The following is a 27,164-nucleotide window of genomic DNA, read 5'->3' on the forward strand; positions in this document are numbered from 1 at the left end:
TAAGATGTCCCATTTCTTGATTTTATTTTAACTGGACACAATTGTTACACAGAATCTTTTCATATATCTTTAGTTATTTTCACATATATCTTTAGATTTAGTTTTTTAAACATCAGAGTAACCAAACTTAACACCTAAAAGCATCTGTAAAACAATACCGTCAATACCGTCACCCTGTAGTGCAATTTACAGTTCAAACTAAAAACAGCTTTTGTCTGCAAAAATATACATATTTATTCATTTAGCTTTTAACTGCTATTTAGACTTGGTAAAAACGTAAAATACCTTTTATTACGGCAAATCAAATAAAAACACAGAATTGACAACATAAGTCATCTATAGGCACATTAGCTCAAAATGGTCTAAAAATGCCTAGATGAAGATATTCAATCACTGCACCAGCAGGAGTGGACCACACATCATGTTAAACACTTTGACACACAGGTAATACCACCAAGGTTCTAGAAGCACTTGAATGAGGCACCACGTGGAGGTTAGGTCTAATGACAACACAGAATGACACTTTGGCCTGAAGGTTCATCGCACAGCAACAGGCACAAATGATGCAGAAGCTGTAAACTTACTACGATATACACATAAGCGACATTCAACACAAAACAGTACCTTGGGCATTGACGCAATGCTGTTATGGAGTTTTCAGTGCGGCAACATTGAGGAGAAATAAAAAATGTATTAAAATAATGGCACTTTTTAGGGCAAACACAAAATTGTTATGATTGATAGCCATCAAACTGTGTGCTGATGCATTTGCCAGGAATCAGTCATCACTTCTTCCATGTATATTCAAATCATCCCTTGGTGTGGACTTTCTTCCGTCTTATGAGAGGGGTGAAAGGGGCATTCCTATTGGAGCATTATCTTTGGAGTGGATTGCTTTTGGTGATGGAGTTATGGTGTGACAAAACCTCACAGCAATGGTTGTAAAAGACGGACTATCCCAATGAGCACTGCAGAACAGAGCTGACCACTGACACCAAAGACAGATACCAAAGATACTTATTGATCTAAAACCAATCCTTGTCTTCACATACTGTATACACAGAAACACTTTATGCTTCTAAATGGAATACACATGGACATTCTCATATTAGAGCTAAACAGCTAAAAACGTCACTATGTTTACTCCCGTTTTTCTTTTACACAGGCTGTTGACGGTACATGCATTTCACAACACAATAGCTGTGTCCCCTCAGTCTAAAATGGGTTCATGTCCTTGTCATAAGTCTCTATGATATATGGTGAGTACCTATCCAAGCCCTTCATTTACTAGTGTTCAGGAAGGAGAAGAGACAAGGAAAGAAAGTAATTACGATGATTGGAACACAGCCAATGAGGAACCACAGGTGAAATCACCACAGTGGGTGTGTTTACTGGGCCATGAGGACCCAACTGTCTAGGACCCTATTCATTCAAGCCCAGTTAGCTGTCAATGCAACTTGGAAATACTGTGCTTTCACAAATACTTTCAGACCGCATAAAAGGACTGCAGATTCTGACTCAACCACAACACCAGCTTACCAGTTTTGAGTGAATAGGGCCCGAAGCTGTTAGTGGAGTGAATGATTCAAACTTTTTGCTACACACTAGCACCAAGTCACAAAAGTGAGTCAACTTAGAATCAATCAAATACTGTTCCAGCGACATCACGTGCTGGAGTGTAAAAAATGAGATTCTCCTTCAAATGAAGGAGTTATTTCATGACTGCATTTCTTGTAAATTCTACATCACCAGGAATGCGGACGAAGTGCTGACAACAAGAGAACAGGTACTCAGGCGTACCATCTCTACTATGGATGAAACATGGCCTCCAGGCCAAGCAAATGACTGGAGAAATACAACACAAATCTCTCTAGTTTATAATGCATATTTAGGATTGGCTGGTGGTCTCCTCCCTGCATTCATTCCATCAGCTACAAAAAAATGAGCAGCAACAGAGATATGTAAAACAACGAATGGAGTGCAACATTCAAGTTATGATTCCATTCAAACACAATGATACTTATGTTTGGAATACATTTGTGAGGCATTAAGTGAGGTGAGTACTTATTCTGCAGCGAGGGTGACTGCTACAGAGAGAGGTTATAAACAATAGGAGGAACTTGGCAACAGACTTGAGTATGCACTAACTGAATATTAAGATGGGAGTGTGTTTGTCTGTGCGGATGTGCATATTTCTGAGGCTACTGTCGTAAGTCTCCACTTGGAATATCGATTTTCCTCAAAGTATTACAACTGAATGAAACATGTACGTATCAAATAACATGCAATGTCTCACATGCACTTCCTAGAATTGTTATTGAATGGCTAGTGGGGTTTTAGGCAAATAGTGAGTTTTTTTCACTCTAATATACTACACGTAAGCATTTTTACTTTGGTAAGTTGTTGTTTTACATTAATACTAGTACTTTGTCAAATCAAATACTAAACAATTTGTCAAGTACTAAACTATTTGTCAAGTAGTAAGAGACTATTTGTCAAGTAGTAGAATATTTGCGAAGTACTAGCCTATTTGTCAAGTAGTAGCCTATTTGTCAAGTAGTAGGTCATTTGTCAAGTAGTAGACTATTTGACGTTAATCCAGCAAGCAGCTTGATGTCTGAACTTTTAAAAAGCAACAATTACTCTTTATTTTACCATCTGGTATTTACTTTGATATTACACGGTAACACACTAATTACATGTTGTCCATAAACACCTCTCGGTTTCTTGGGGACTCATTGTAACCACCTGGTACCAAATGCTATAGTACCAGATAATACCACGGCCAATTGTTACAATGTATTTGTCTTCGATAAATGCCAGGCCATACCAACTCTGAAGGACTGCAAAAATAAAACACAACTAACAAATCAGACAGGAAGCTAATCTGAATGATCTTAACTGGGGCAACCGAACCCAACAGAGGTGAAATTGATCAGCAGTAAGATGAGAATGAGAGGGACTGCTAAATGCTTGTGATATCTCCTCCTTTATCAATGTAACACTCCAGGAGATGACAGTGCTAGCTACGCAAACCATCTGAGAGCCTATGGAGCACACGGGCCCCTGCCACAGCTGTTTAGAGCAGCCAACAGGCCACCATGCTCACATGGTGACACCAAGGAGCAGGTGTTGGGGGGGGCATCAGTGTCCCCCATCGCTGGACGAAGGGCTTTCGGATCGCCTCTCTTTCAGGCTGGCAGGCTGCTTCTTCTGTTTGTGTTTGGACTTCCTCAGCATCCGTACCTGAACACAGCATCAAGGACACGATAGCTTAACAGCGCTTTACTTTATAGATAGCTATGGGAGATTTGCATCCATGGTGAAGGAGACCACAGTAAAGTTGTAACTATTTGCCCCATTATAGTAGGAAAAAGCTGTTACCTTTGGGCCTGCTGCAGATATGATGATATTTCCAGGGGCCTGGATCCAGGGCTCTCCATCCACCTGCACAGGGATGGGCTTGGTCACTGTGATACGCACGTAGTTGCCCTGGGCGAGACGGATCCCAGAACGCATGCCGCCCTGCACCTGGCCCTGGACCACACAACACAGATATATCTGTATACAAACCTCATTCGTGGTATCCTGATTTTAACGCTGTACACTGGAGAAAACGTTCTGAAACACTGGGATCCTTTTTAGCACTGATGTCTCTCTTCTCTGTGGTATCAGGACATACATGGTAGTCAACAGAGTAAGGGCAGTAGGTGATGAACTCACCATGTGCACTACCCCGGTCACCCCCACCACCTCCAGCATGCCATCGTCAATGCGTGGTTTCCCGTAGCGCGAGTCACCCTCTGATCCCCACAGGTCTGCCCCAGAGCCCCAGCTGAACACACACACACGCAGTTGTAAGTACTGACTGTGTTACAGATCGTTATGTACTTTTAGGTTTGTGTGAGTAAGCGGACCGTGTGTGAGGCCATTCCTCTTCATGAGCATGTATCTTGAAGTGAATGTCATACGTCATGAGTGTCTGACTCTCAGCCGCGTGTAGAGTTGAACCCTGTGTGTTTTTGTGTGTATTTCCTACCTGGGGATGTTTAGGAAGATGAGGCCTTCTATGCTGGGCAGTTCCACTTCTTGTTTGTCCACCTGCAGTTTAAGGTCCTTGTGAAGGTTCCGTGTGTGGCTCAGCTTCTGCAGACCCGCCTTCAGGTACACACCTTTGTTATGGAACCTACATACCACAGGAGGTTGGTCGCACCTTAATTGGGGAGGATGGGCTAGTGGTAATGGCTGGAGCAGTATTAGTGGAATGGTATCAAATACATCAAATATGGTTCCCAGGTGTTTAATGCCATTCCATTAGCTTCGTTCCAATCATTATTATAAACCGTCCTCCCTCAGCAGCCTCCACTGCTACACACACACACACACACACACAACAAGGATAAGTCGTTTTGGGGATGTTCTCTTTTTTGAGACATTTTAAAGCAGCTTCTTACTGGAGGTTGTCTCCTACCTGCTGTTGAACTTTCCTGGTTCTTCTTCACGGGCATGGTGGAAGTCCAAACTGAGCTCAGCATCGATGCCCAGACCAAAATAATTGTTCATCTGCACTATCTGCAACAAGGGAGACCACCAGTAAATGAATGACCAGGACGACCAGCGTGCCCATGTATCAACTGAATAGATTGAGTTGAGTTGATTTTATTTTCTACAGGGACAGTGCACATTAATCAACGTTTCAGTAAAAGTGTTGGTTTTAGCCAGCCGGCTCATTTTCAACCGCAGTCCCTGGGCAGGTTATTAAAAACAATTACAATATAGACAATAGCAACATAGGACAAGCAAGACATAGCATACAGACAGAGCAACATAGGACAAGCAAGATGTAGCATACAGACAGAGCAACATAGAACAAAAAGCAGCCAGACAAAATTCATAAAAGCAACAAAGTGTTTCCACACCTCACAAGTTACAGACAACAGACATGGAAAGCGGTAACACACAGCTAGGGACCAAGATCTCTTGGCATTATAGTTATGATTCAAATTATAACTATTGCCATTGTTATATCTGCATTCATCTGATTGTACCTTTGGTGGTTCCAGGAAGCCGTTCTCCTTGCCGTCCTCTGTGACTTCCTGTGCATCCAGCAGGATGGTCCAGCGGTCCATCTGCACCTCCTCCGCCTCGTCTACAGACACAAGGATGTGGTGGGGGTCCTCTCCGCTGTAGCCCGCCCCCCAGCGCAGGATCCGCGCCAGGTCATTACCTGATGGAAGGCATTGGGGGGAGAAGATATTGGGGGGGGGGGGGGGGGGGGGGGGGGGGGTTGTTCAACTACTGATATATACTGATTAAAGCTAACTTACGCACACTACAGTGATCAGAAGAGAAGGGTGTGTCCTCTCACCTGTGCCCAGTGGGACAATACCAATGGGGGGCTCAGGACAGACCAGCTTGTGTCGGATGGCCTCCAGGACCCCCAGGACCCAGCCCACCGTCCCATCTCCCCCACACACCAAAACTCGGAAGCGGGGTACCTCTCTAAACGTGTGCAGTCTGTGGAGGATAGAATAAAATAACATAAAAAAGAGATAATGTGCTTATTTCAATGGTTAAAATTATAGCCTCGTAAGCTAGTTAGATATATCTATCTATTTCATTGGTTAGAATTATAGCCTAGTAAGCTAGTTAGATATATCTATCTATTTCATTGGTTAGAATTATAGCCTAGTAAGCTAGTTAGATATATCTATCTATTTCATTGGTTAGAATTATAGCCTAGTAAGCTAGTTAGATATATCTATCTCTTTCATTGGTTAGAATTATAGCCTAGTAAGCTAGTTAGATATATCTATCTCTTTCATTGGTTAGAATTATAGCCTAGTAAGCTAGTTAGATATATCTTACATAAATAACAATGTTTCTATTATTTTCTACAACATATATATTTAAAGTCAATCATGTATTCGCTGGTTGGCTAATTTCTTTGTGTCCGTGTCATGGCTAACAAACATACATAGTAGAAAAAAACTCCTTCCAAAGACCTTGTGGAAAAAACATTGCACAATACAGACCCCCCTTCTACAAACACAACAGCTCTCACATCACACTGCTGAATGAGGCTAACCACCACTTGTCTCACCCAGGCAACGGTCCCCCGTTGGTCATGTCAAACACTTGGTGGGGGTTGAGAAGCTTCCGGAAGCCATAAAGAAGCTCTTGGCCCTTCAGCCCGCCGCTCTTGGGGTTGACAAACACCAGTAGGGGCGAGCCACCTTTGGGCAACTTGTTGTGCTGCAGGGGAGTTACAACAGCAGCACAGTCAATGGAGTAAAGCAAGCCAGCTTCTTTAAAAAGGTTTGGTCATGTAAATGACACATTCAATTGGGATCTGGGATTGTTTACTTCACATTGATGCAGCATTACCATGATCTCTGGTATGACTAGGGAGGTCAGCTGCTGGTTGCTGACAGACGTGTCTTTGGCTAACATGTAGATCCTCTCAGCCTCAGAGAAGCACGTTATCTGCACCACTACTGCACCTACAACTCAGACAGACAAGCAAACCTCAGGATGTGATGTTGCATAACAAGCACTGTAAATATGACCTCTCATATAGCCCAGACTGGCACACATTCAATGTTATAATGACATTTAGTACTTTGGATGTATTGCACCAAACATTCTCCACAAATAAATAGTATATTATAATAAAGACATCGCAAGATAAATGGCTATGGGCCATACAGCAGGCTTGATATAAATGGCCCATTTAGCTCTAGGGAAGTGGCAGCTGCAGTGGGACACTCACAGTCAGTAAGAAAGAGGCTTATATAACACTGAATGGGGCAGGACCCTGCTGCAGTGGCCTGCGGCAACAGAGGAGCGACTTGAGCAGTGTCAAGCAGGGACACACAGCCCAGAACAGACCGTCTGTTTCAGAGCCAACTAAAGCCTGTGTGTCCTGAATGGGGATTATGTGGAATGAGGGCACAGGGAGGGGGACAGGGAGGGGATTGTGGGGAGAAAAGAGTGGGATGAGTTGGAGGGGGGGTGGAAAAGGGAAGGTGGTGCTCCACTGGCTGTTTCCATGGCGACATACCCACCTTGGCTCCCGTAAACATGTGTGATGGTGACCAAGTGACCTAAGGAGCAGATTCAAATCTAGTTAGTTAACAACAGTCTTAATCACATTTCAATCAACTATAGTCTATTTCAAGGCAAATGTTCAGGAGGATTTCTGCGGTAAAGCGGAACAACACTGAATACCGTGGGATTCCATCCGTTTTAATTATAGAAAAGGAGCAGCATGGTGATGCGATGTGTGTAGACTCACTCTTGATAGCTAAGTGCTCCTGTAGCAGGTTGGTATATTCCTCCTTGCTCAGTTGTACAGGCAGTCCCTCCAGCAGCAGGTTGACCTGCACAACTTGCTTCCTGCTCTCCACTATGTAGAAACGGGTCTGGTTCATCTGCCTTAGGGAGATCTGTCAGAAACAAAAAGACAAAGATAAACACACACGCCTGTTCATAAACAACTACACACACATACAGTGCATTAGGAAAGTATTCAGACCCCTTGACCTTTTCCACATTTTGTTACGTTATGCACACCCGATCGCCCATAAACTTAAATGTCAGGTTGAAGTTCCTCATACCTTCCTTATCTCCTGCAGTTTGTACAGTAGCAGCTCCTGGCCTGTCAGCCCTTGTCTCTGAACTGAATGTAGAGAGAGAAATAACACACCCCGTCAGTGAACTTTGATAAGATACAGTAATGAAGGCATATAATAAACAGAGTATGACACTTGCTATGTAAAAACCCAGCCTTGGTGTATAGGTCTGCCACCTCCCTGTTTCCTGACCTTGCTTACTGCCCATGTAAACCTCCACAAGGCTGAAGCTTGATGGGTCTTCGTCCTGGAGAAAAGAGCATCACCAAACAACAGTATTGAACGAGGGTTGTCATTAACAGATACGTTTATACAGTCAGAGCAATGGAGTCTCTAGTAAAACCATTAATTGCAATTTCTGTGAACAATACTAGTGCCAAGGTATGTGCCAAGCTGCAGTTAAGGTGGACTGGGTGTGTTATGTTGGAGACCTGCTGGTAAACTGTACCTGTCTTCCCAGTTGAGTGAGGACCTCCTTAATGACAGAATCCACTGTGCTGTTCTTGGAGATGGAGATGGATATGTACGCCACACCAACCCTGTAAACAGAGCCAGGCAGTAGAGATGGGAGATAGAGGTATGGTATAAGGGCAACTTTTACCATGGGAACAACTCATTAGGCCACAGCAAAGGATTGTTCAAAAAGGAATGCACTTTTAGGGAATAGTCATTTGAGATTTGCCCAATGACTAAGTATTGTCCCCCTGCAGTACTCACTTGAGCCAGCCAGCATAAACCTTGAGGACCTCTGTGTCCTGGGGTTTGGCCCTTAGAAGCCACGCCTCAGGCACATTCTCCTTAAAGATGGCCTTTTCGTCAGGGGTGCCGTTACGGTTGAGGATGTCATTGCTGTGTAGAGCCTGCTGGCCGTTGTCTTGGAGCTCGTAGTCCAGCGAGTCATCTGGGATGTAGAAGGTCCTCAACGCTGACTCCTGCAGACAGGGATTAGATCAGTGATCATCCTCCTGGAGAGACCTACTGGGAGTGCAGGCTTTGACACACCTGACCTGATTCTAACGAACAGTAGTACTTAAAAACTTTGCATAGTCAGTGGTGGAAAAAGTAACCAATTGTCAGTAAAGTAAAGATACCTTAATAGAAAACAACTCAAGTAAAAGTGAAAGTCACCCATTAAAATACTACTTGAGTAAAAGTCTAAAAGTATTTGGTATATACTTAAGTATCGAAAGCTAATTGCTAAAATATACTTAAGTATCAAAAGTAAAAGTATAAATCATTTCAAATTAAGCAAACCAGACAACATAATTTTCTTGTTTTTTAAAATTTACAGATAGCCAGGGGCACATTCCAATACTCAGACCTCATTTACAAATGAAGATTTAGTGAGTCTGCCAGTTAAGAGGCCGTGGGGATGACCAGGGATGTTCTCTTGATACAGGCGTGAAAAGTACATTATTTTCATTTGGATTGTAGTGAAGTAAATGTTGTCAAAATTATAAATAGTAAAGTACAGATATGAAGAAAAAAACGACTTAAGTAATACTTGAATGTATTTTTACTTAACACCACTGCTGACCAGCTGAACATCAGGACCTTGAATCAGGTGTGACAGAGCAGGGCTAAAGGCTACATACACAGCAGATATCCAGGAAGGAGAAAATAAATGCACTCTAAAAATAATGAATCACTAGATGCCAGAAAAGAGTGGAAATAATCCCGTGTTAATCCAGTTTTAGGGAATGGGGAGAATCTCACCACCACTTCCTCATTCTTGGTTATCCGAGGAATGGAGACCAAGCGGAAGTGGCTGCGCTTGACTGCATCGTCCCCATCAAACACCTTGAGAACCTGCTTCCCTGAAGTTTGCAAAAAAACACTCTTTAGACAAACGTGGGAAATTCTACATGTATGGACCTGTATAATTAGGATAGATTACTAAACATTAGCAAATGCTGAACATTGGGAGCGTTAGGACTCGTTAGCTCAGTGTCTTGCTCCAAATAGCACACACAGTTAAAGCAACACAAAATACAGTACCAGTCAAACATTTGGACCCATTCAAGGGTTTTTTCTTTATTTGTACTATTTTTTACATTGTAGAATAATAGTGAAGACATTAAATACTATGAAATAATACATATGGAATCATGTAGTAAGCAAATCAGAATAGATTTTAGATTCTTCAAAGTAGCCACCCTTTACCTTGATGACAGCTTTGCACACTCTTGGCATTCTCTCAACCAGCTTCACCTGGAATGCTTTTACAACAGACTTGAAGGACTTCCCACATATGCTGAGCACTTGTTTGCTACTTTTCCTTTGCTCTGCGGTCAAACTCATCCCAAACCATCTCAATTGGGTTGAGGTCGGGTGATTGTGGAGACCAGGTCATCTGATGCAGCACTCCATCACTCTCCTTCTTGGTCAAATAGCCCTTACACAGCGGTTGGAACCAAAAATCTCAAATTTGGACTCATTAGACCAATGGACAGATTTTTACTGGTCTAATGTCCATTGCTCGTGTTTCTTGGCCCAAGCAAGTCTCTTCTTAATATTGGTGTCCTTTAGTAATGGTTTCTTTGCAGCAATTCGACCATGAAGGTCTGATTCACGCAGTCTCCTCTGAACAGTTGATGTTGAGATGTGTCTGCTACTTGAACTGTGTGAAGCATTTATTTGGACTGCAATTTCTGAGGTTGGTAACTCTAATGAACGTCTCCTCTGCAGCAGAGGTAACTCTGGGTCTTCCTTTCCTGTGGCGGTCCTCATGAGAGCCAGTTTCATCATAGCGCTTGATGGTTTTTGCGACTGCACTTGAAGAAATGTTCAAAGTTCTTGAGATTTTCCGGATTGACTGAACTTCATGTCTTAAAGTAATGATGGACTGTCATTTCGCTTTGCTTATTTGAGCTGAGCTGTTCTTGCCATAAAATAGACTTGGTCTTTTACCAAATATAGCTATCTTCTGTATACCATCCCTACCTTGTCACAACACAACTGATTGGCTCAAACGCATTAAGAAGGAAAGAAATTCCACAAATTAACTTCTAACAAGGCACACATGTTGAGTGAAATACATTCCAGGTGAATACCTCATGAAGCTGGTTGAGAGAATGACAAGAGTGTGCAAAGATGTTACCAAGGCAAAGGGTGGCAACTTCCAAGAATCTAAAATATATTTAGATTTGTTTAACACTTTTTTGCTTACTACATGTTTCCATATGTGTTATTTCATAGTTTTGATGTCTTCACTATTATTCTGCAATGTAGAAAATAGTAAAAATATAGAAAAACCACGGAATGAGTACAGTTGAAGTCGGAAGTTTACATACACTTAGGTTGGAGTCATTGAATCTCGTTTTTCAACCACTCTACACATTTCTTGTTAACAAACTATAGCTTTGGCAAGTCGGTTAGGACATCTAATTTGTGCATGACACAAGTAATTTTTCCAACAATTGTGTACAGACAGATTATTTCACTTATAATTCACTGTATCACAATTACAGTGGGTCAGAAGTACACTAAGTTTACTGTGCCTTTAAACAGCTTGTAAAATTCAAGAAAATGATGTCATGGCTTTAGAAGCTTCTGATAGGCTAATTGACATCATTTGAGTCAATTGGAGGTCGACCTGTGGATGCATTTCAAGGCCTACCTTCAAACTCAGTGCCTCTTTGCTTGACATCATGGAAAAATCAAAAGAAATCAGCCAAGACCTCAGAAAACAAATTGAAGACCTCCACAAGTCTGGTTCATCCATAAAAAAGCCAGACTACGGTTTGCAACTACACATGGGGACAAAGATCATACTTTTTTGAGAAATGTCCTCTGGTCCGATGAAACAAAAATAGAACTGTTTGGCCATAATGACCATCATTATGTTTGGAGGAAAAAGAGGGAGGCTTGCAAGCCGAAGAACATCTTCTCAACCGTGAAGCACGGGGGTGGCAGCATCATGTTGTGGGGGTCCTTTGTTGCAGGAGGGACTGGTGCACTTCATGAAATAGATGGCATCATGAGGGAGGGGAATTATGTGGATATATTGAAGCAACATATCAAGACATCAGTCAGGAAGTTAAAGCTTGGTTGCAAATGGGTCTTCCAAATGGACAATGACCCCAAGCATACTTCTAAAAGTTGTGGCAAAATGGCTTAAGGACAACAAAGTTGAGGTATTGGAGTGGCCATCACAAAGCCCTGACCTCAATCCTGTAGACAATTAGTGGGCAGAACTGATAAAGCATGTGCGAGCAAGGGGGCCTACAAACCAGCTCTGTTAGGAGGAACGGGCCAAAATTCACCCAACCTATTGTGGGAAGCTTGTGGAAGGCTACCTGAAACGTTTGACCCAAGTTAAACAATTTAAAGGCAATGCTACCAAATACTAATTGAGTGTATGTAAACTTCTGACCCACTGGGAATGGGATGAAAGAAATAATTCTCTCCACTATTATTCTGACATTTCACATTCTTAAAATAAACTGGTGATCCTAACTGACCTAAGACAGGGAATTTTTACTAGGATTAAATGTCAGGAATTGTGAAAAACTGAGTTTAAATGTATTTGGCTCAGGTGTATGTAAACTTACGACTTCAACTGTAGGTTTGTCCAAACTGTTGACTGGTACTGTAACTTCTTACAGAAACATTAGGGACTCTTATATAACTATAGTTATATAGTATAGAATAATTGTATCGGTTTTGATGTGACTTCACTGATCACAGGGAAACATTACTGGCCAAATACACGTGACAACTTATCCTCTCTCTACCTGAATCCGCTGTGGTTGCCGGCTGGCTCTCCTTTGTAGTTGCTGGAATCTGGGTGTCAACTTCGTCCAGGTTATCTGATGAAGCAAAAGTGTTAGGTATAGGTAAGTGAAGGAAAACAATGAGGAAATAGAATGAACGTTGCATTTGTTTTCCCACATAGTTTACACACGTGTGAAACATGGAATGCTTTTTTAATTTCAAAGTCAACCACAGTTTATTGTTGCTCATCTTGCTTGACAAATGACATCGTGTCTGACCTAGAACAAGAGACAACGACAAGTTGACACTTGCTCAAAGACAGACGTCATTCCTAACAGCCTAGAAGTAAGAATGTTTATAAAGGGACTGAAAAGTTGACTGTGTGGTATTGTCAGAGAATGAATTAGGCCTAGGTCTCACATTTTCAGAACGGAAACTCAGCCATTCAGTTACAGTGCCTTTGGAAAGTATTCAGACACCTTGACTTTTTCTACATTGTTACATTACAGCCTTATTCTAAAATTGATTAAATTGTTTTTTTCTTCTCTGCAGATCCTCTCAAGCTGTCAGGTTGGATGGGGATCGTCGCTGCACAGCTATTTTCAGGTCTCTCCAGAAATCGGGTTCAAGTCCGGGCTCTGGCTGGGCCTCTCAAACACATTCAGAGACTTGTTCCAAAGCCACTCCTACGTAATCTTGGCTTTGTTCTTAGGGTCGCTGTCCTGTTGGAAGGTGAACCTTAACCTGCTCAGACTGTGGATCTCTCTGTGCTTTGCCCCGTTCATCTTTCGCTCGATCCTGACTATTCTCCCAGTCCCTGCCGCGAAAAAAACATCCCCACAGCATGATGCTGCTACCACCATGCTTCACTGTAGGGATGGTGCCAGGTTTCCTCCAGACGTGATTCTTGGCATTCAAGCTAAAGAGTTCAAGCTTGGTTTTATCAGACCAGAGAATCTGGTTTTGCATGGTCTGAGAGTCTTTAGGTACCAACCAAAAGGTTGCTGGATCGAATCCCCGAGCCCTTCTCCCTCGATTGCTCAGTTTGGCCGGGCAGCCAGCTCTTGGAAGAGTCTTGGGGATTCCAAACTTCTTTCATTTAAGAATGACGGAGGCCTATGTGTTCTTGGGGACCTTCAATGCTGCAGAAATGTTTTGGTACCCTTTGCCAGGTCTGTGCGTCAACACAATCCTGTCTCGGAGTTCTACAGATAATTCCTTCGACCTCATGGCTTGGTTTTTGCTCTGACATGCACTGTCAACTGTGGGACCTTATATAGACAAGTGTGTGCCTTTCCAAATCATGTCCAATCAATTGAATATACCACAGGTGGAATCCAAGTTGTAGAAACATCTCAAGGATGATCAATGGAAACAGGATTCAATTTTGAGTCTCATAGCAAATGGTCTGAATACTTATGTAAATAAGGTATCTGTTTTTATTTTAAATTCATTTTCAAAACTTTCGAAATACCAGTTTTTGCTTTGTTGTTATTGCGTGTGTAGATTGATGAGGAATTGTTTATTTATTTAATAAGGCTGTAATATAACAACATGTGGAAAAAGTCAAGGGGTCTTAATACTTTCTAAATGCACTGTATATCTTATTACATTCTTAATTTACTTTCCAATGTGTATATTTTGTGTGCACACTGTCTATATTAGTTTGAATGGTAATGTCTGAGTGTGAAACAGTTGCTTAGAGGATGTGGCTTTGGGTATGGGGGTGGTTAATGGACGGTGGAGACCAATGTTCCCTCAAAAAAAATTCAGCCCTGAGCAAATTTCAGGTCTGCTGAGCGCAAAGTTGAATGTTGTGAAAATTCTGTGCAATTTCCAGCGCGCGTTTACTGTTAACACTGAGGCTGTACCTGCTTTAAGTTACAGTTTTAACAGTGGTTCAGTAGGCTACTGTGGCTATTTGGTCATAATGTAGGCCTACCAGAGTGGCCTACTATCATAACAATAGAGAAAATGAGATGACTGAACATTTTGTTGTGTTGTGTGATGCAAGAAACCACTTTACAAAATAAAATGCATCATTAATTCCCATACAATTATTACAGAGAATCAGACAAATGATGCTACCCTCTGCCTATTAACTCCTTATTCAAGCCTGTCTGTCTTAAAAATACAACACTACCCCTTTAAGACAAACAAAAATCTTTTTACCTGACTCGCTTTCAAAGATGTCTAGAAATGTACACATTTTGTGCTCTTGTAGAACTATGCAAAATGTCTTGCATAGTTTGTTTTGTTTCGGTATGTTGCATTGAAAGCTGCTAATATTGCGTTGAGTCGATCACAATTGCCACAATAAAGGAAAACGCTGATAGTGTCAGCAGGGAAAACTCTAGAACAGTGGCCACCAACCTTTTATGAGTCAAAACGCAAGCCGAGATCGACCACTCAGATTGTTTTTTAACATGACTTCAAAAAATGTAAGCCTACGCAACATTAACCAATTAAAAACAGTACTGTAGCAACGAGGTTTGTGCAGTAAGCTATAGGCCCAATACATTAACACCACATATTGGCTTTGCCAATGCATTGTTTATTTTTTTTATATTAGGTAGGCTGTATGATCACACCGGTAATAGATCAGTTCTTGCATTACTTGTGAAGCACAGCTGAGTGAGCATACATTTAAATAATTAGCTTTTTATTTTACTGGACTGATGGTGCCTGCATCTGATAGTCAGTGTCAGTGGAGGGAGAGAGCAGCAGACTGAGGTTCCTCCACTGACACTGACCAAAAAGGGACACCGAAACTCAAGTCGGACCGCATTATTTCTGCTTCATGCACAAATTCATGTTGTTGCTCTTATGAACAGAGAAAGTGAAATATTCCTTGATATTAAAAAACACCCAAGCCGCTAATAATAATAACAATGCAAACCACTTTCCTACTCATTCATTACTGCTGCACTGCTTGTTGTAGAGCTGAGTGGAAATAGGAAGAACATGCATTTTATGCCTTATAAAAGTGTTGAATACAAAGTGTTGACAGTGCTGAGTAAGAACTTAAACATGAACTCACTCATAAAACCAGCAGCTCTTTGCTGTATTCATTGACAGTCTCTCTCTAGTCATGGTTTTAAACATTTTGAAATCTCACAGTATGAACTTTGCTGTAGCTTTTTAATTTGTATTTATTTATTTAACTAGGCAGGTCAGTTAAGAACAAATTCTTATTTACAATGATGGCCTACCAGGGAACAGTGGGTTAACTGTCTTGTTCAGGGGCAAAACAACAGATTTTTACCTAATAAGCTCAGGGATTTGATCCAGCAACCTTTCGGTTACTGGCCCAAAGCTCTAACCACTAGGCTACCTGCCACCCCAGCTATGCCTGCTACGTTACTGCAGACACAGTAATCTGAGCCATCCGATTGTCTAGCGGTAGGCCTGTAGAGTACATGATTTGCTCTTCAGGCACGTCGGGAAGGCAGAATTTGTACCTTCAGACACATGAAAAGGTTCAAAATGGCAACAGTTCGCCTACCCGGGGCCCAGTGTAGCTGAATCACATGCACCTACCGCCAACAGCCTATCATTGTTTTCTTTCTTCCACAGAAATGTTTGCCGATCAACTAGGAAGGCCTTGGAGATGGACCGGTTGGTGACCACTGCTCTACAACGTTGAGTGAAGTTTGCAGCTTAGAGGGAACATTGGTGGAGACCACCAGCTTACCCAGGTCATTCTGGCAGCTCTCAGAGATGCGGTAGCAGTGCATCTTGCTGAAGTTCCGCGAGCATATTTGCACGCAAGCGGGGTGAAGGAGCATGCTACGTAGACGTCCTAGGCCACACTCTGGAGGCACAATGACATAACAGGCAGCGTGTGTCTGCAAAGGATGAAACATTATTAACTATAGTTGTTCTTTAGTGGCGGTACATTTGGTGTCGTTTTGAGGCTTACCGTCATACCACACCACTCGCACCGCATCCCCGCCAGGACGTCCGAGGAGCCACAGGTGCGTCGGCAGACCTCACAGCGTGCACCTGAGGGGATGTTTCCCTCCCGCCAGTGGTGGTGAAGCGTATCCTAGGACAAGAAGAGAGAAAAGGAGACGGAGAGAGAGGTGGTTGAAAAAGCAATAAGTGAATTAGTCACCACATCGGAATACACTCATTATCCTGCTGGATTTGCTTTAATGTAGAACTGGCTGGACCAAACATTTGATATTGCTCAGCACAGCAGTAATTTCTCTCACATCGTCTCAGTGTGCTTGCTCATGGAACTCTTTGACTCAAGATGATCCCTCCCCTGACCGAGGCAGGTTATCAGTGTTAAAGCTACAATCTGTAACTTAAAATCCGCCTCAAAAGTGCTACCCTTGCTCTAGTCTTCTGTTTTGCCTCTTTACCTACTGAGAATACTGTACCTTTCCAGCAAATTGTGAACATTCCCAGAACATTCCCTAAGTTTCCCATTAATTTTTTTCGAACATTAGAATGATAACATTCCCAAATATTTTTGCGAAGAAAATGCTTGAAATGAAATATCCTTGGAATGTTCTTCTAACATTCATTAAAATGTGTATTAATTACCATGTAACATTCACCGAAGGTTGTCATTAGGTTGCCAGGGATTGTATTAACACAATGTTCCGGTGAAAGCAATAGAAAAGGTTCTAAGAAAACATTACAGGAATGTTCTGCTAATGTTGATGGAGATTAAAAACAAGCAAGGAATGCTCTCATGAAATTAGTGAGACGTTATGACATGATTGTTCCAATAATGTTTTCTAAACATTCTTCAGCAATGAGGCCTGGATTCAATTAAATTGGTTCTGAAAAAACATTACTGGAATGTACTGCTAACATTAATGGAGATGTCATCCAATACACCTACCAAGGTATAGGGTCTTAATTTGACCAGTTTCTCACAGCAGGAAAATAATCCTGCAGCACCAGGAAATTTGAATTGAAATGTGGATGATAATTAAGGGACATTTTTGTATGGGTTAATACGTTTTTCGTTAGAACAAATCAAGTCGGACATTTTTAAGTGGAAATTACAAACTTTAAAAGCCTTGAATACACTACAAGTTGTCATTTCCTGCAACAGGGTGGTCAAATTAAGATCCTGTATAGGCCTAACAATTAATGATGCGTATTGATAACAACAAACCACCCAGCAAACCAGAAACATCGGTAAAAACTACCACAGAACATTCCGGTAAGGCTCTCATTAGGTTGCCAGGGAATGTATTAACACAATGTTCCGGTAATGTTCTTAGAACATACTGCCGCAAACAAACGTATGCTTTTTTAACATTTGGAAAGTATTCAGACCCCTTGGCTTTTGTTACATTACAGCATTATTCTAAAGTGGATTAAATTGTTTTTTTCCTCAATCTACACACAAAACCCATAATGTAAAAGCAAAAACATATTTTTGGCAAATTTACATAAGTATTCAGACCCTTTACTCTGTACTTTGTTGAAGCACCTTTGGCAGCGATTACAGCCTTGAGTCTTCTTGGGTATGACGCTACAAGCTTGGCACCCCTGTATTTGGGGAGTTTCTCCTATTCTTCTCTGCAGATCCAGGTACCAGGATTCCTCCAGACGTGACGCTTTCAGGCCAAAGAGTTCAATCTTGGTTTCATCAGACCAGAGAATATTGTTTCTCTTGGTCTGAGAGTCCTTTAGGCAATCTCCAAGTGGGCTGTCTTGTGCCTTTTACAGAGGAGTGTCTTCCGTCTGGCCACTCTACCATAAAAGCTTGATTGGTGGAGTGCTGCAGAGATGGTGGTCCTTCTGAAAGGTTCTCCCATCTCCACAGAGGAACTCTGGAGCTCTGTCAGAATGACCATAGGGTTCTTGGTCACCTCCCTGACCAAGGCCCTTCTCCCTCGATTGCTCAGTTTGGCTGGGCGGCCAGCTCTAAGAAGAGTCTTGGTGGTTCCAAACTTCTTCCATTTAAGAATGAAGGAGGCCACTGTGTTCTTGGGGAGCTTTAAAGAACTGAAAACGGCTGATCTGTTAACCTTCTTGCAACATCAAAGGATGTTTTGTGCACCTTGACACAAACATATGAATGTCAGCACAACTGATCAGTTTTAGTGTTTTGGGAACCTCTCTCTTGTCATATCCCCACAATGTTCCCACAACCTAAAGACAATTGTAAACATACAAATGTATTTCTGGGAACCTCTCTTGTCATATCCCCACAATGTTCCCACAACCTAAAGACAATTGTAAACATACAAATGTATTTCTGGCAACATCAGGCAAATGTTTTTTTTACCTATTAGTAACATTGCAATCATCAGCACAACTGGATAGCTGTTTGTGTTTTTGGAACATATATTTTGTGATGGCCCCACAATGTTCCCACCAGACTGCTCCTACAACCTAATGAAACATTCTGGGAACATTTAAAGAATAGACAACATGTGTTCTGGGAATGTTCTTGCAACGTCAGGCGAATGTTTTATAAAAACATTGTATAATCATCAGCACAATTGGACCGTTTATGTGTTATGAGAACATTTGCCCCAACTTAATAAATATTCTGGGAACTTTCAAAAGAAGAAAATAACCAATTTTGGTTTGCTGGATTAACTTTAAATGAAAAAGGTGTGAACACAATGCACCTTTAAGACAGAAGGCGTGGAATACTTACAAAGTCCTGACTCCCATCCTGATGGCAGAGACGACAGTCACCACAGCTGAATGCAGCACATTCCGAGTGGGCATGCAGCTCACAAACTGAAACCGAAAACAGAGGTTACATTACTTCTGTCAAAGTCACTACTATGACTGATGGACCAGTTAGATTTCCCCCAAGGAAGTTTAAATACAGTGTGAATCTCATTATTTGAAAATGTATGCACTCACTACTGTAAGTTGCCCTGGATAAGAGTGTCTGCTAAATTACTAAAATGTAAAAGTACATTCCCCTACTACTGCAGTTTCGATTTGAGATAACATGTTTCATATGAGGTGACAGTAGAGAATGTTACCTTTTATTTTAGGGTCTTTTCATACATATCTGATTTACTGTTTAGAAATGAAAGCACTTTATATATCTTTATAGACAAATTCACTTAATGTATTAAAGTAATCAAAAGTTGAGTATTTAGTCCCATATTCCTAGCATGCAATGACTACATCAAGCTTGTGACTTTACAAACTCGTTGGATGCATTTGCAGATTGTTTTGGGTTATGTTTTGCCCCATAGGAACGGAATGGTGATGGCTGGAGTCATTTTCTTTCTAAGTGGGTAGATAAGATGTTTCTGAACACTTCTAAATCAATCCTGATATTTACCATGATTAAGAAAAATCATGAATAATGATGAGTGAGAAAGTTACAGAGGCTACAACAAAGCATGCTAACCTCTCACCATTACCAATGATGGGGGAGATAAAACATTTTTGGAAGGTATATGATCTTCGTCCCTCTAACTTTCTCAATCAGGCCTTCCGAGTGGCGCAGTGGTCTAAGGCACTGATTCGTAGTGCTTGAGGTGTCACAGCCCCGGGTTTGATCCCAGGCTGTGTTTACAGCCGGCCGTGACTGGGAGACCCATGCTGCGGCGCACAAATGGCCCAGCGTCGCTCGGGTTAGGGGAGGGTTTGGCCGGCCGGGATTTCCTCGTCTCATCACGCTCTAGCGACTCTTTGTGGCGGGCCGGGCAGCTGCAAGCTGACTTCGATCACCAGGTGAACGGTGTTTCCTCCAACACATTGGTGCGGCTGGCTTCTGGGTTAAGCAAACAGTGTGTCAAGAAGCAGTGCGGTTTGGCAGGGTCGTGTTTTGGAGGACGCATGGCTCTCGACCTTCGCCTGTTGTGGAGTTGCAGGAATGGGACAAGACTGTAACTACCAATTTGATATCATGAGAATGGGTTTTGAGCCCAAACGGTTCAGTTTAGTATTTTTTTGTTGCCTGTTTTGCATTTTATTTTGGCATTCATTGATATCACATATCAGCTTGCAAATAATGTAAAAATAAATAATATTAGACTTAATAAAGCCGCATACAAACACGGTCTCTTTCTTGAGTAAGGCAGCTCCAAAATGTAGGTGTTTCAGCACAGCTCAATGCTTTCTGTGGTGGTGGGGAAGCCAGCGAAAATACAGAGCGTAGGGGTTGGTAATCTTCTCTAGTTGCGGCGTGATTAGCTCAGTGTTCTGTCACTCATGAGGACACTACTTCACCGGAGAATCTACAGGTAGAGCTAGGCAGTTCAAGCCCCCTTGGGTGCTGCCATAGATTTACATTAGAAGTCCCTGTCCAAGAAGGCTTAAGGCCATTGGCCAGAGATTAAATGACGTCAAATCACATTATATCTACCATAGCTTTGATTGTACTGTCAACATCATACTTTCACAATCTTACCTAGCTAGCTAGACAACCAGTCATCATCATGAATCACATTGACAATTTACAGGCAAATCCTTTTCAATACTTGTCATATGAAGAGAAATTATAGATAAATCGTATCGGTGCTCATTGGCCATAAACATTACACAACAAGTAGGAAATCGGAAATTCAACAATGAGTGGTTTGGAAGGAATCAAAGGCTAACTGCAAGCGTTGCAAAACAATCACTATTTTGCTTCCCCTGACAGCTATTTGGTGGAGAGGATGTGTGGTCCAAGTCTGGGTTTGAGGATTTAAAACATCTCTCTGAAAGGGTCTCTTTTCCAAGCTTAAAATGATAAACATTCACATTGGTCATGCTGTCAGTCCAGCATGACTTATGCCGCGTTCAAAACAACTGGAAACTTGGAAATCTCATACTCCATTGCTTCACTCTGAAAAAAAACAAGCTCTGACTGGGAAAACACATTTTGAACGGTCATCCAACTCTGAATTCCATGTAGGGAACTCGGGCCTCTTTGTAGAGCTCCGACCTGAAAAATCACTGATATCATGATTCAACCTTGTTTTTTTCCAGAGTTCTCAGTTGTCTTGAAAGCACCATAAATTCAGAAAATGACAGACTGTGACAAAGTTTGATAACAAAGTTTGCCCACAAGAAGGACAGCCGCACCATGTTCAAGTGAGCACAGCACAACAACGGTGAGTCCAAAAATGTCTTGTATGCTGCTGCATAAATGATGTAAAATGCCAGGGAGATATGTATACTGTAGATAAGAAAGTAATACTCATGACCAATGATGTTACATGCTGACCAGGCCGGACACGTCGCATGCGTGAGCGTCGCAAAATAAATGTAGAAATCCATGTTATTCAATTATTGCACCCACACTGCTCGCACGCACCAATGAGCATCTGCGATGCCAACGGCTAAAATAGAACTCCTTTCTATTTCTGACGCAGATCACGCTGAAAGTCCTGCCTCTCCCATCTATTCATTGGTTTATAGAAGCAGGTACCCACGTGCCATTTCCTCATTGGTTATACCCACGTGTGTGATTGAAAGACTAAATGTCAGCCGGTTTGGGTTGCGTGTAAGTGTATGTTGTGTAGTAAGCTGTTAGTAGCGCATGTGCCTCAGCCTAATAATTTGGTCCCTTTTCCCCTCATAATTTAGCCTACTGTTCTGATTTGGTGATGCACCTGTAGCCTATAGCCTGTTTTAGAGAAATGTCACCATCAAATATGGTAAGAGCTTTCTTTGTCTGCTTATATGCCCCCGTTATTTATCCTACGTTCTTAGGGTGCACAGGGAGAATGCTGTAAGACCGGCCCATGTTCTGAATTCTGTCGCGAAATGTGCTGAACAAATAGTTATATCGACTACTCGCTCATTAATGTCTTAATCGAAATGACGGCTTGCCTCTTATCCGGTCATCGTGCCCTTATGCCATAGTTTGTACATTTCAATTGTTTTATTGCTTATATAGGTCTATCTCATTAGTATCTTATTCATCATTTTAGGCCATGTTGGAATTATTTCATTGTTTTGCTTACTTTGTGTATTATAATTATCTCATGTGCTTTTCTTAAGGAGGAGGGGATACTATATAATGTTGTTGGGTCTGTAACCATGTTTGCCAGTGACAGTCTCTTCCCATTCAAATATCGTTTTTTTCAACAAAAAGTTCAGTAAATTACCCATGTAATTCCAGTTGATTTTGCGAGGGTTGTTTTGTATGCGCAATGTGCTGTCATTGCGTCAGTATATTGTCTATAAATGTGGATCCTCATGATTGTATTTTCCTTCCTTTTTAGACCACATAGGCCTATTCAAATAATACAATGTTGTGTAGTGGCTTTGTTGGCATGCATCTAAAAAAAAAGAAGGTTGAATTTGCCCCAAGATTTACATGCTAAAATCACCACTGGGTAGCATCCACATTCATGTAGATGTGTTCACAAACATCTATTCTTACTAGCAATCAAAACGACACAATACATTATTCTCCATTCACTTCCTATTGGACCAAACAATGCGAAACACAACCAAACAAGCTGTAAATGCATTCATCCAGTTTATAGCGTTACAAGCTTGATACAGACATTGTGTGCAAGGTACATGTGACCAAATACTAAACCTTTGACTACTTTAAATACACTATAAGTGAAATGTGTCCAAATATATATATGACATCTTCAAATAGTGGACTAAATATATTAAGTGCTTTAATTTCTAAACTGTAAATCAGATATGTATGAAGGGGACATTCTGTACTGTTGCCTCATATGAAACATTTGATTTCAAATCCAAAATGCTGGAGTATAGAGCCATATGTAATATTTTAGCATCACTCTCTAAATACATATGGAGGGGAGTGTATAGAAAATCTACTTTGGGTGAGTACACGTGTGTTTACTGTCCAATGTGGCCTATGTACACGTACCTTGAGGTTTAGCTTCCATATACAACATCATGACCTGCACACTTCTACTAAGTAAACATGCAATACTTTGGCCATACGTTGCAAGTACATTGTGCCATTGGTCGCATATACAGTGTCTGTTGTGAAAGCTCTTGAAAACGAACCTTCACAGCGAATGGCTGTGTTTCCCTCCAGATGTTTTCGACACACACAGCAGAATCTCTTTTTCTGCCCTGCTGGACCAAAGCAATGGGCCACAGGGATCTGGAGTTCACAAATGGACAAAAAAGGAATATGCACACTTCTACGAAGTAAACATGCAACACTTTGGCCATACGTTGCAAGTACATTGTGCCATTGGTGGCATATACACGGTCTGTTGTAAAAGCTCTTGAAACCATGCCGAAGGATTGTCGGGCTAGCATGCACTAACCACAATCACAAGCAGCAATAGAGCAGTTTAACTTTGTGCTGTCACTCACCCGCACCAGCGTCGGGGCCATACATGAACACGCAGTCCTCACAGTCTTCAGGCACTTCTCATGGCACATAAAGTTACATACTAGGGGTGGGAGGAGACACCAGTCAGTCAACTAGTCAATTCATCCTTGGAGCATCAGTAACAAGGCTATCTAAAGTCCCATTCATTTCTTGTAATGAGATTTTGGTGTTACACTGTCTATAAACTACCTTTGTATTGGCTAATATCTTGTAAATGCTTTAGTAATGCCTTCACCCAATAATGCATTATAATATTTGCTAAGTATTCGTAATAATCTTTATAGATTGGCAATTCTACAGTAACCAAGTGACACTGAGACTCAGATGTTTTACTTTAATTGTATGCCAAACAAAAACCAATAATTGCTCAATTTAAAAAAATAAGTAAATGTGTTTTTGTATAGTGTTCTATGAAAATTGTTAAAAGTGGTCCTTGTGTATAGAGTTGTATTCTTTGTTTAACTTTGCAATCATTGTTGTTGTTTTTAAGTGAAAATCTGATTCTCGGTGTCACCCAGATGCACACAGTTGTGGCAGTCATGATGCAATAGAATAGAAAGTGCTACTGAAACTGGTTCCTGACAAGGTTACGGCTCAGGGTCTATATGTTGAAATGAGCAGTGGTTGGTCACAACCCACTGGGCACACACTGCTTGAGCCAGGCCATAAGCAGCCCTATAGACCTACTGAGATATTATGGGCTTCTGCTAGATGGCACAGTAACAAGTGTTCTAATAAGACAAGCTGTCTAACAACAAGAGTGCATGATCGCATCCACCTTCACGGAGGGGACATACAGTCTATGCTTCACATTTGACACATTAGCAAATAGACTGTCACAGCATATAAGAAGGCACATAAATCTATAATCTAGTACCACTGTAGCATTATAAACATTTCTTATGCCATGTCTAGGGTGTTTAGTTTTTTGTTGTTGCTCTCGAGCATCCAGTCCCCTGTTGCCATGCCGACCAGTTAAAGTGTATCACGATTTGACTGCAGCTAATTGCGCACCAGAGACTTTACATTTCCCCTCGTTCGCTCTGCCTGGTAACACTGGGTGCCGTCCATCAGTCTTATGCTGTTATGCAGTGCTGTCCCCATGCTTCAGTGTAAGGCTAGGCATTGCTTTATTTCCTATATGTTTTTACACATGTTCATGGGAGGTACATTTTCAGATGGAGTAAAGGAGAGGGACTTTACTGAATTTACATTAATCGATAGCATCCTAATGTCAGTCTGTGCATGATAATGGCATTGGTCTACAGGCTGCAGTTTAACATTTTTACACACACAAATGTATTGGACACAACGACAAGGCCTCTTTCACACACACATACACAATGTTACTACACACATACAGCTCTTCCTCTCGCCTACGACACGCACACAAACTGCCATCTGGGTAAGTACTGCTCTAGGAACATGCCATACTGTACACGGCGACAATATTTAGACAAGTTTAGAACCTATACGCATTACGTCAACCAAAATGCTTCAGTTTGAGAATTCAACAATTCAAGGAAAATTCCCCAACGTCAAGCACATTTTACATTTCAGTTGAGCCGTTTCAAATCAACTGGTCTGATCAAGTGAAGAAACAAAAACAAATGTCACGTCTCATGTAAACCAGCCTACCTTCACAAATGAATCCGATAAGACCCCATATGAAATCACTGCAGTTGTGGCAGAACGTTGGCTTGGTGAGAGTCACTTTCCTAAAACAATGTCCGGGTGCACTGACATGGTACCTTGAGCGAGACCCAGGGGATTGTTGTGCCTTTTTCCTCCCGGACAGGGGGCTTGCGCTTTCCATGATGGAATTCTCATTCTTCGTTCGAGTGCTGTTTGCCATCGTATCTGTGCACCACAAGAGTCGTGTATAATGAAAACGTAGCTAGGGTGTTTGAGTGAAAATATGTTTCCGCTGCCAAGCGGCAAAATCAGCGAGCTCCAGCTACGTTATGCCCAACCGCCGTGTCATTACACTTTGGAGCCAGTGGTGCCAGCTGCTGCTGGAGCTATAGCGGTCATGAAGTTAGCTAACAACAATAGACATGGCAGTTAGCTACCAGCATTGCAAAAAAATAAAATACATACGTCTTGAATGATCCAGAAATATGGTTAATTGACAAAACACTCAGTCTTGTGGCTCGTCACCAGGAAACATGAAAAAGAAGCTTACTGGCTAACTTAACGTTAGCAAAACGCTAAATTTACTCGCAAAAAAATTAAAGGCAAGCAAGTTCAAAGAAAATCCATCAAAGCAACAAGTGACAATCTAACTAATTAACGACTTAAATTGCTAACTAAATTGGTTGTTTTTATCCTGCTCCGTTTTTCTTTTGCAGCTTTTACACATCAGCTGCTAGCTACTTCCGCCCGCAGTTTTCATAGTTGTGCAGCGGTTTTCATCCGCCCTGACATGGTTGGCCCTCACAGCGCCTAGACATGAGTGAGTGACCAGCATCACAGAATTTTCAAAGCAAATGAAGCACAGCACAAACAGATAAATCCTTGCGGGGCTCCAGCAGCCATCTCGACCATAAAGCGCAAGCGACCCTATTGCCCTAACAACTCATTGTGCAGTTCTCTAGATTATAAAAAATATATTTTTTTACAATGCAACAAACTCTTGGTTTTTATTCACTAGCCTACTTGTATTTCCCATAATATTTTGGCATGCGGCATTTCACCTACCACCGGTCACCAGTATTGTAATGACCTGACTAGATTCAAAAGGAACAATTGTCCAGACAGAGGATTGAGTTTACGAATTTACGGTGTATTAACCCAACTTCACGCAGGCTACTGTTTGGCCGTAGCCCACGCCAAATAAATGAAGGATACCCAATAAAACAACCGTGACCTTCTCTCGTGAAGGCCCGCCATAATAGAGAGAACAATAGCTAAACCTGGTCTTAACTTCCAATGCTCCACCCCCCTGCCCGAACCCCTCCACGCCACCCCGCCAACCACCAGGATGCCCGGCATCAGAACATTCCAGGCATTCCCATGATTGGAAAGATAGCAGGTTGATTGGCATGTCGGACCCCGCGAACACTGGGTAATGGTAAGTACAAAACAACAAACTAATAGCATAACACATAACACACAGCTGTCAGTGCGGGTTCTTATAGTATTATACTTATCCGTGGTCAAACGAATTGGTGGAAACTTGACAATACTTATAACCTATCAACTCAAAAGTAAAGTGATAAACCCCAATGGGCCTCTTTCTGCCTTTCTTATCGTCCCTGGCATTCAATTGATCAGTCAACCAACTCTTGGATATAGGCCGGTTATTATTTATTTTTTAAATCTTTATTTAACTAGACAGTTTAACAGTTAAGAACACATTCTTATTTTCAATGACGGCCTATGAACAGTGGATGAACTGTCTTGTTCAGGGGCAGAACGACAGATTTTACCTTGTCAGCTCGGGGATTCGACCGGGGATTCGACCTTTCGGTTACAAGTCCAACGCTCTAACCACTAGGCTACCTGCTGCCACCTAGTGGTATTTAGGTGAAAATACATGT

General features: G+C 41.7%; 1 protein-coding gene across 4 annotated transcripts; it reads right to left on the bottom strand.

Moving 5' to 3' along the window:
* dgkq (diacylglycerol kinase theta) lies at positions 1 to 26,514 on the bottom strand. 4 transcript variants are annotated; one of them, XM_031790044.1, is made up of 24 exons: positions 25,723 to 26,481; positions 25,374 to 25,482; positions 23,604 to 23,683; positions 23,286 to 23,385; positions 18,988 to 19,073; positions 16,273 to 16,398; positions 16,045 to 16,198; positions 12,371 to 12,445; positions 9,351 to 9,451; positions 8,352 to 8,566; positions 8,083 to 8,173; positions 7,827 to 7,881; positions 7,620 to 7,681; positions 7,298 to 7,448; positions 7,068 to 7,106; positions 6,388 to 6,503; positions 6,104 to 6,255; positions 5,369 to 5,517; positions 5,049 to 5,227; positions 4,472 to 4,572; positions 4,040 to 4,186; positions 3,724 to 3,835; positions 3,385 to 3,537; positions 1 to 3,246 (listed from the first exon to the last, which is right to left on the bottom strand). In XM_031790044.1, exons 2-24 carry the CDS (start codon positions 25,450 to 25,452, stop codon positions 3,145 to 3,147), a joined length of 2,625 nt encoding a protein of 874 aa, XP_031645904.1. In that variant the 5' UTR covers positions 25,453 to 25,482; positions 25,723 to 26,481; the 3' UTR covers positions 1 to 3,144. The 4 variants fall into 4 exon arrangements, with proteins under 4 accessions (XP_031645904.1, XP_031645901.1, XP_031645900.1 ...); XM_031790041.1 differs by having other exon boundaries at positions 25,261 to 25,482; XM_031790040.1 differs by having other exon boundaries at positions 25,261 to 26,514.
* Between the last annotated feature and the right edge of the window lie 650 nt (positions 26,515 to 27,164).

The sequence above is a fragment of the Oncorhynchus kisutch genome, linkage group LG15 (assembly GCF_002021735.2).
Source record: "Oncorhynchus kisutch isolate 150728-3 linkage group LG15, Okis_V2, whole genome shotgun sequence".
Classification (NCBI taxonomy): Eukaryota; Metazoa; Chordata; class Actinopteri; order Salmoniformes; family Salmonidae; genus Oncorhynchus; species Oncorhynchus kisutch.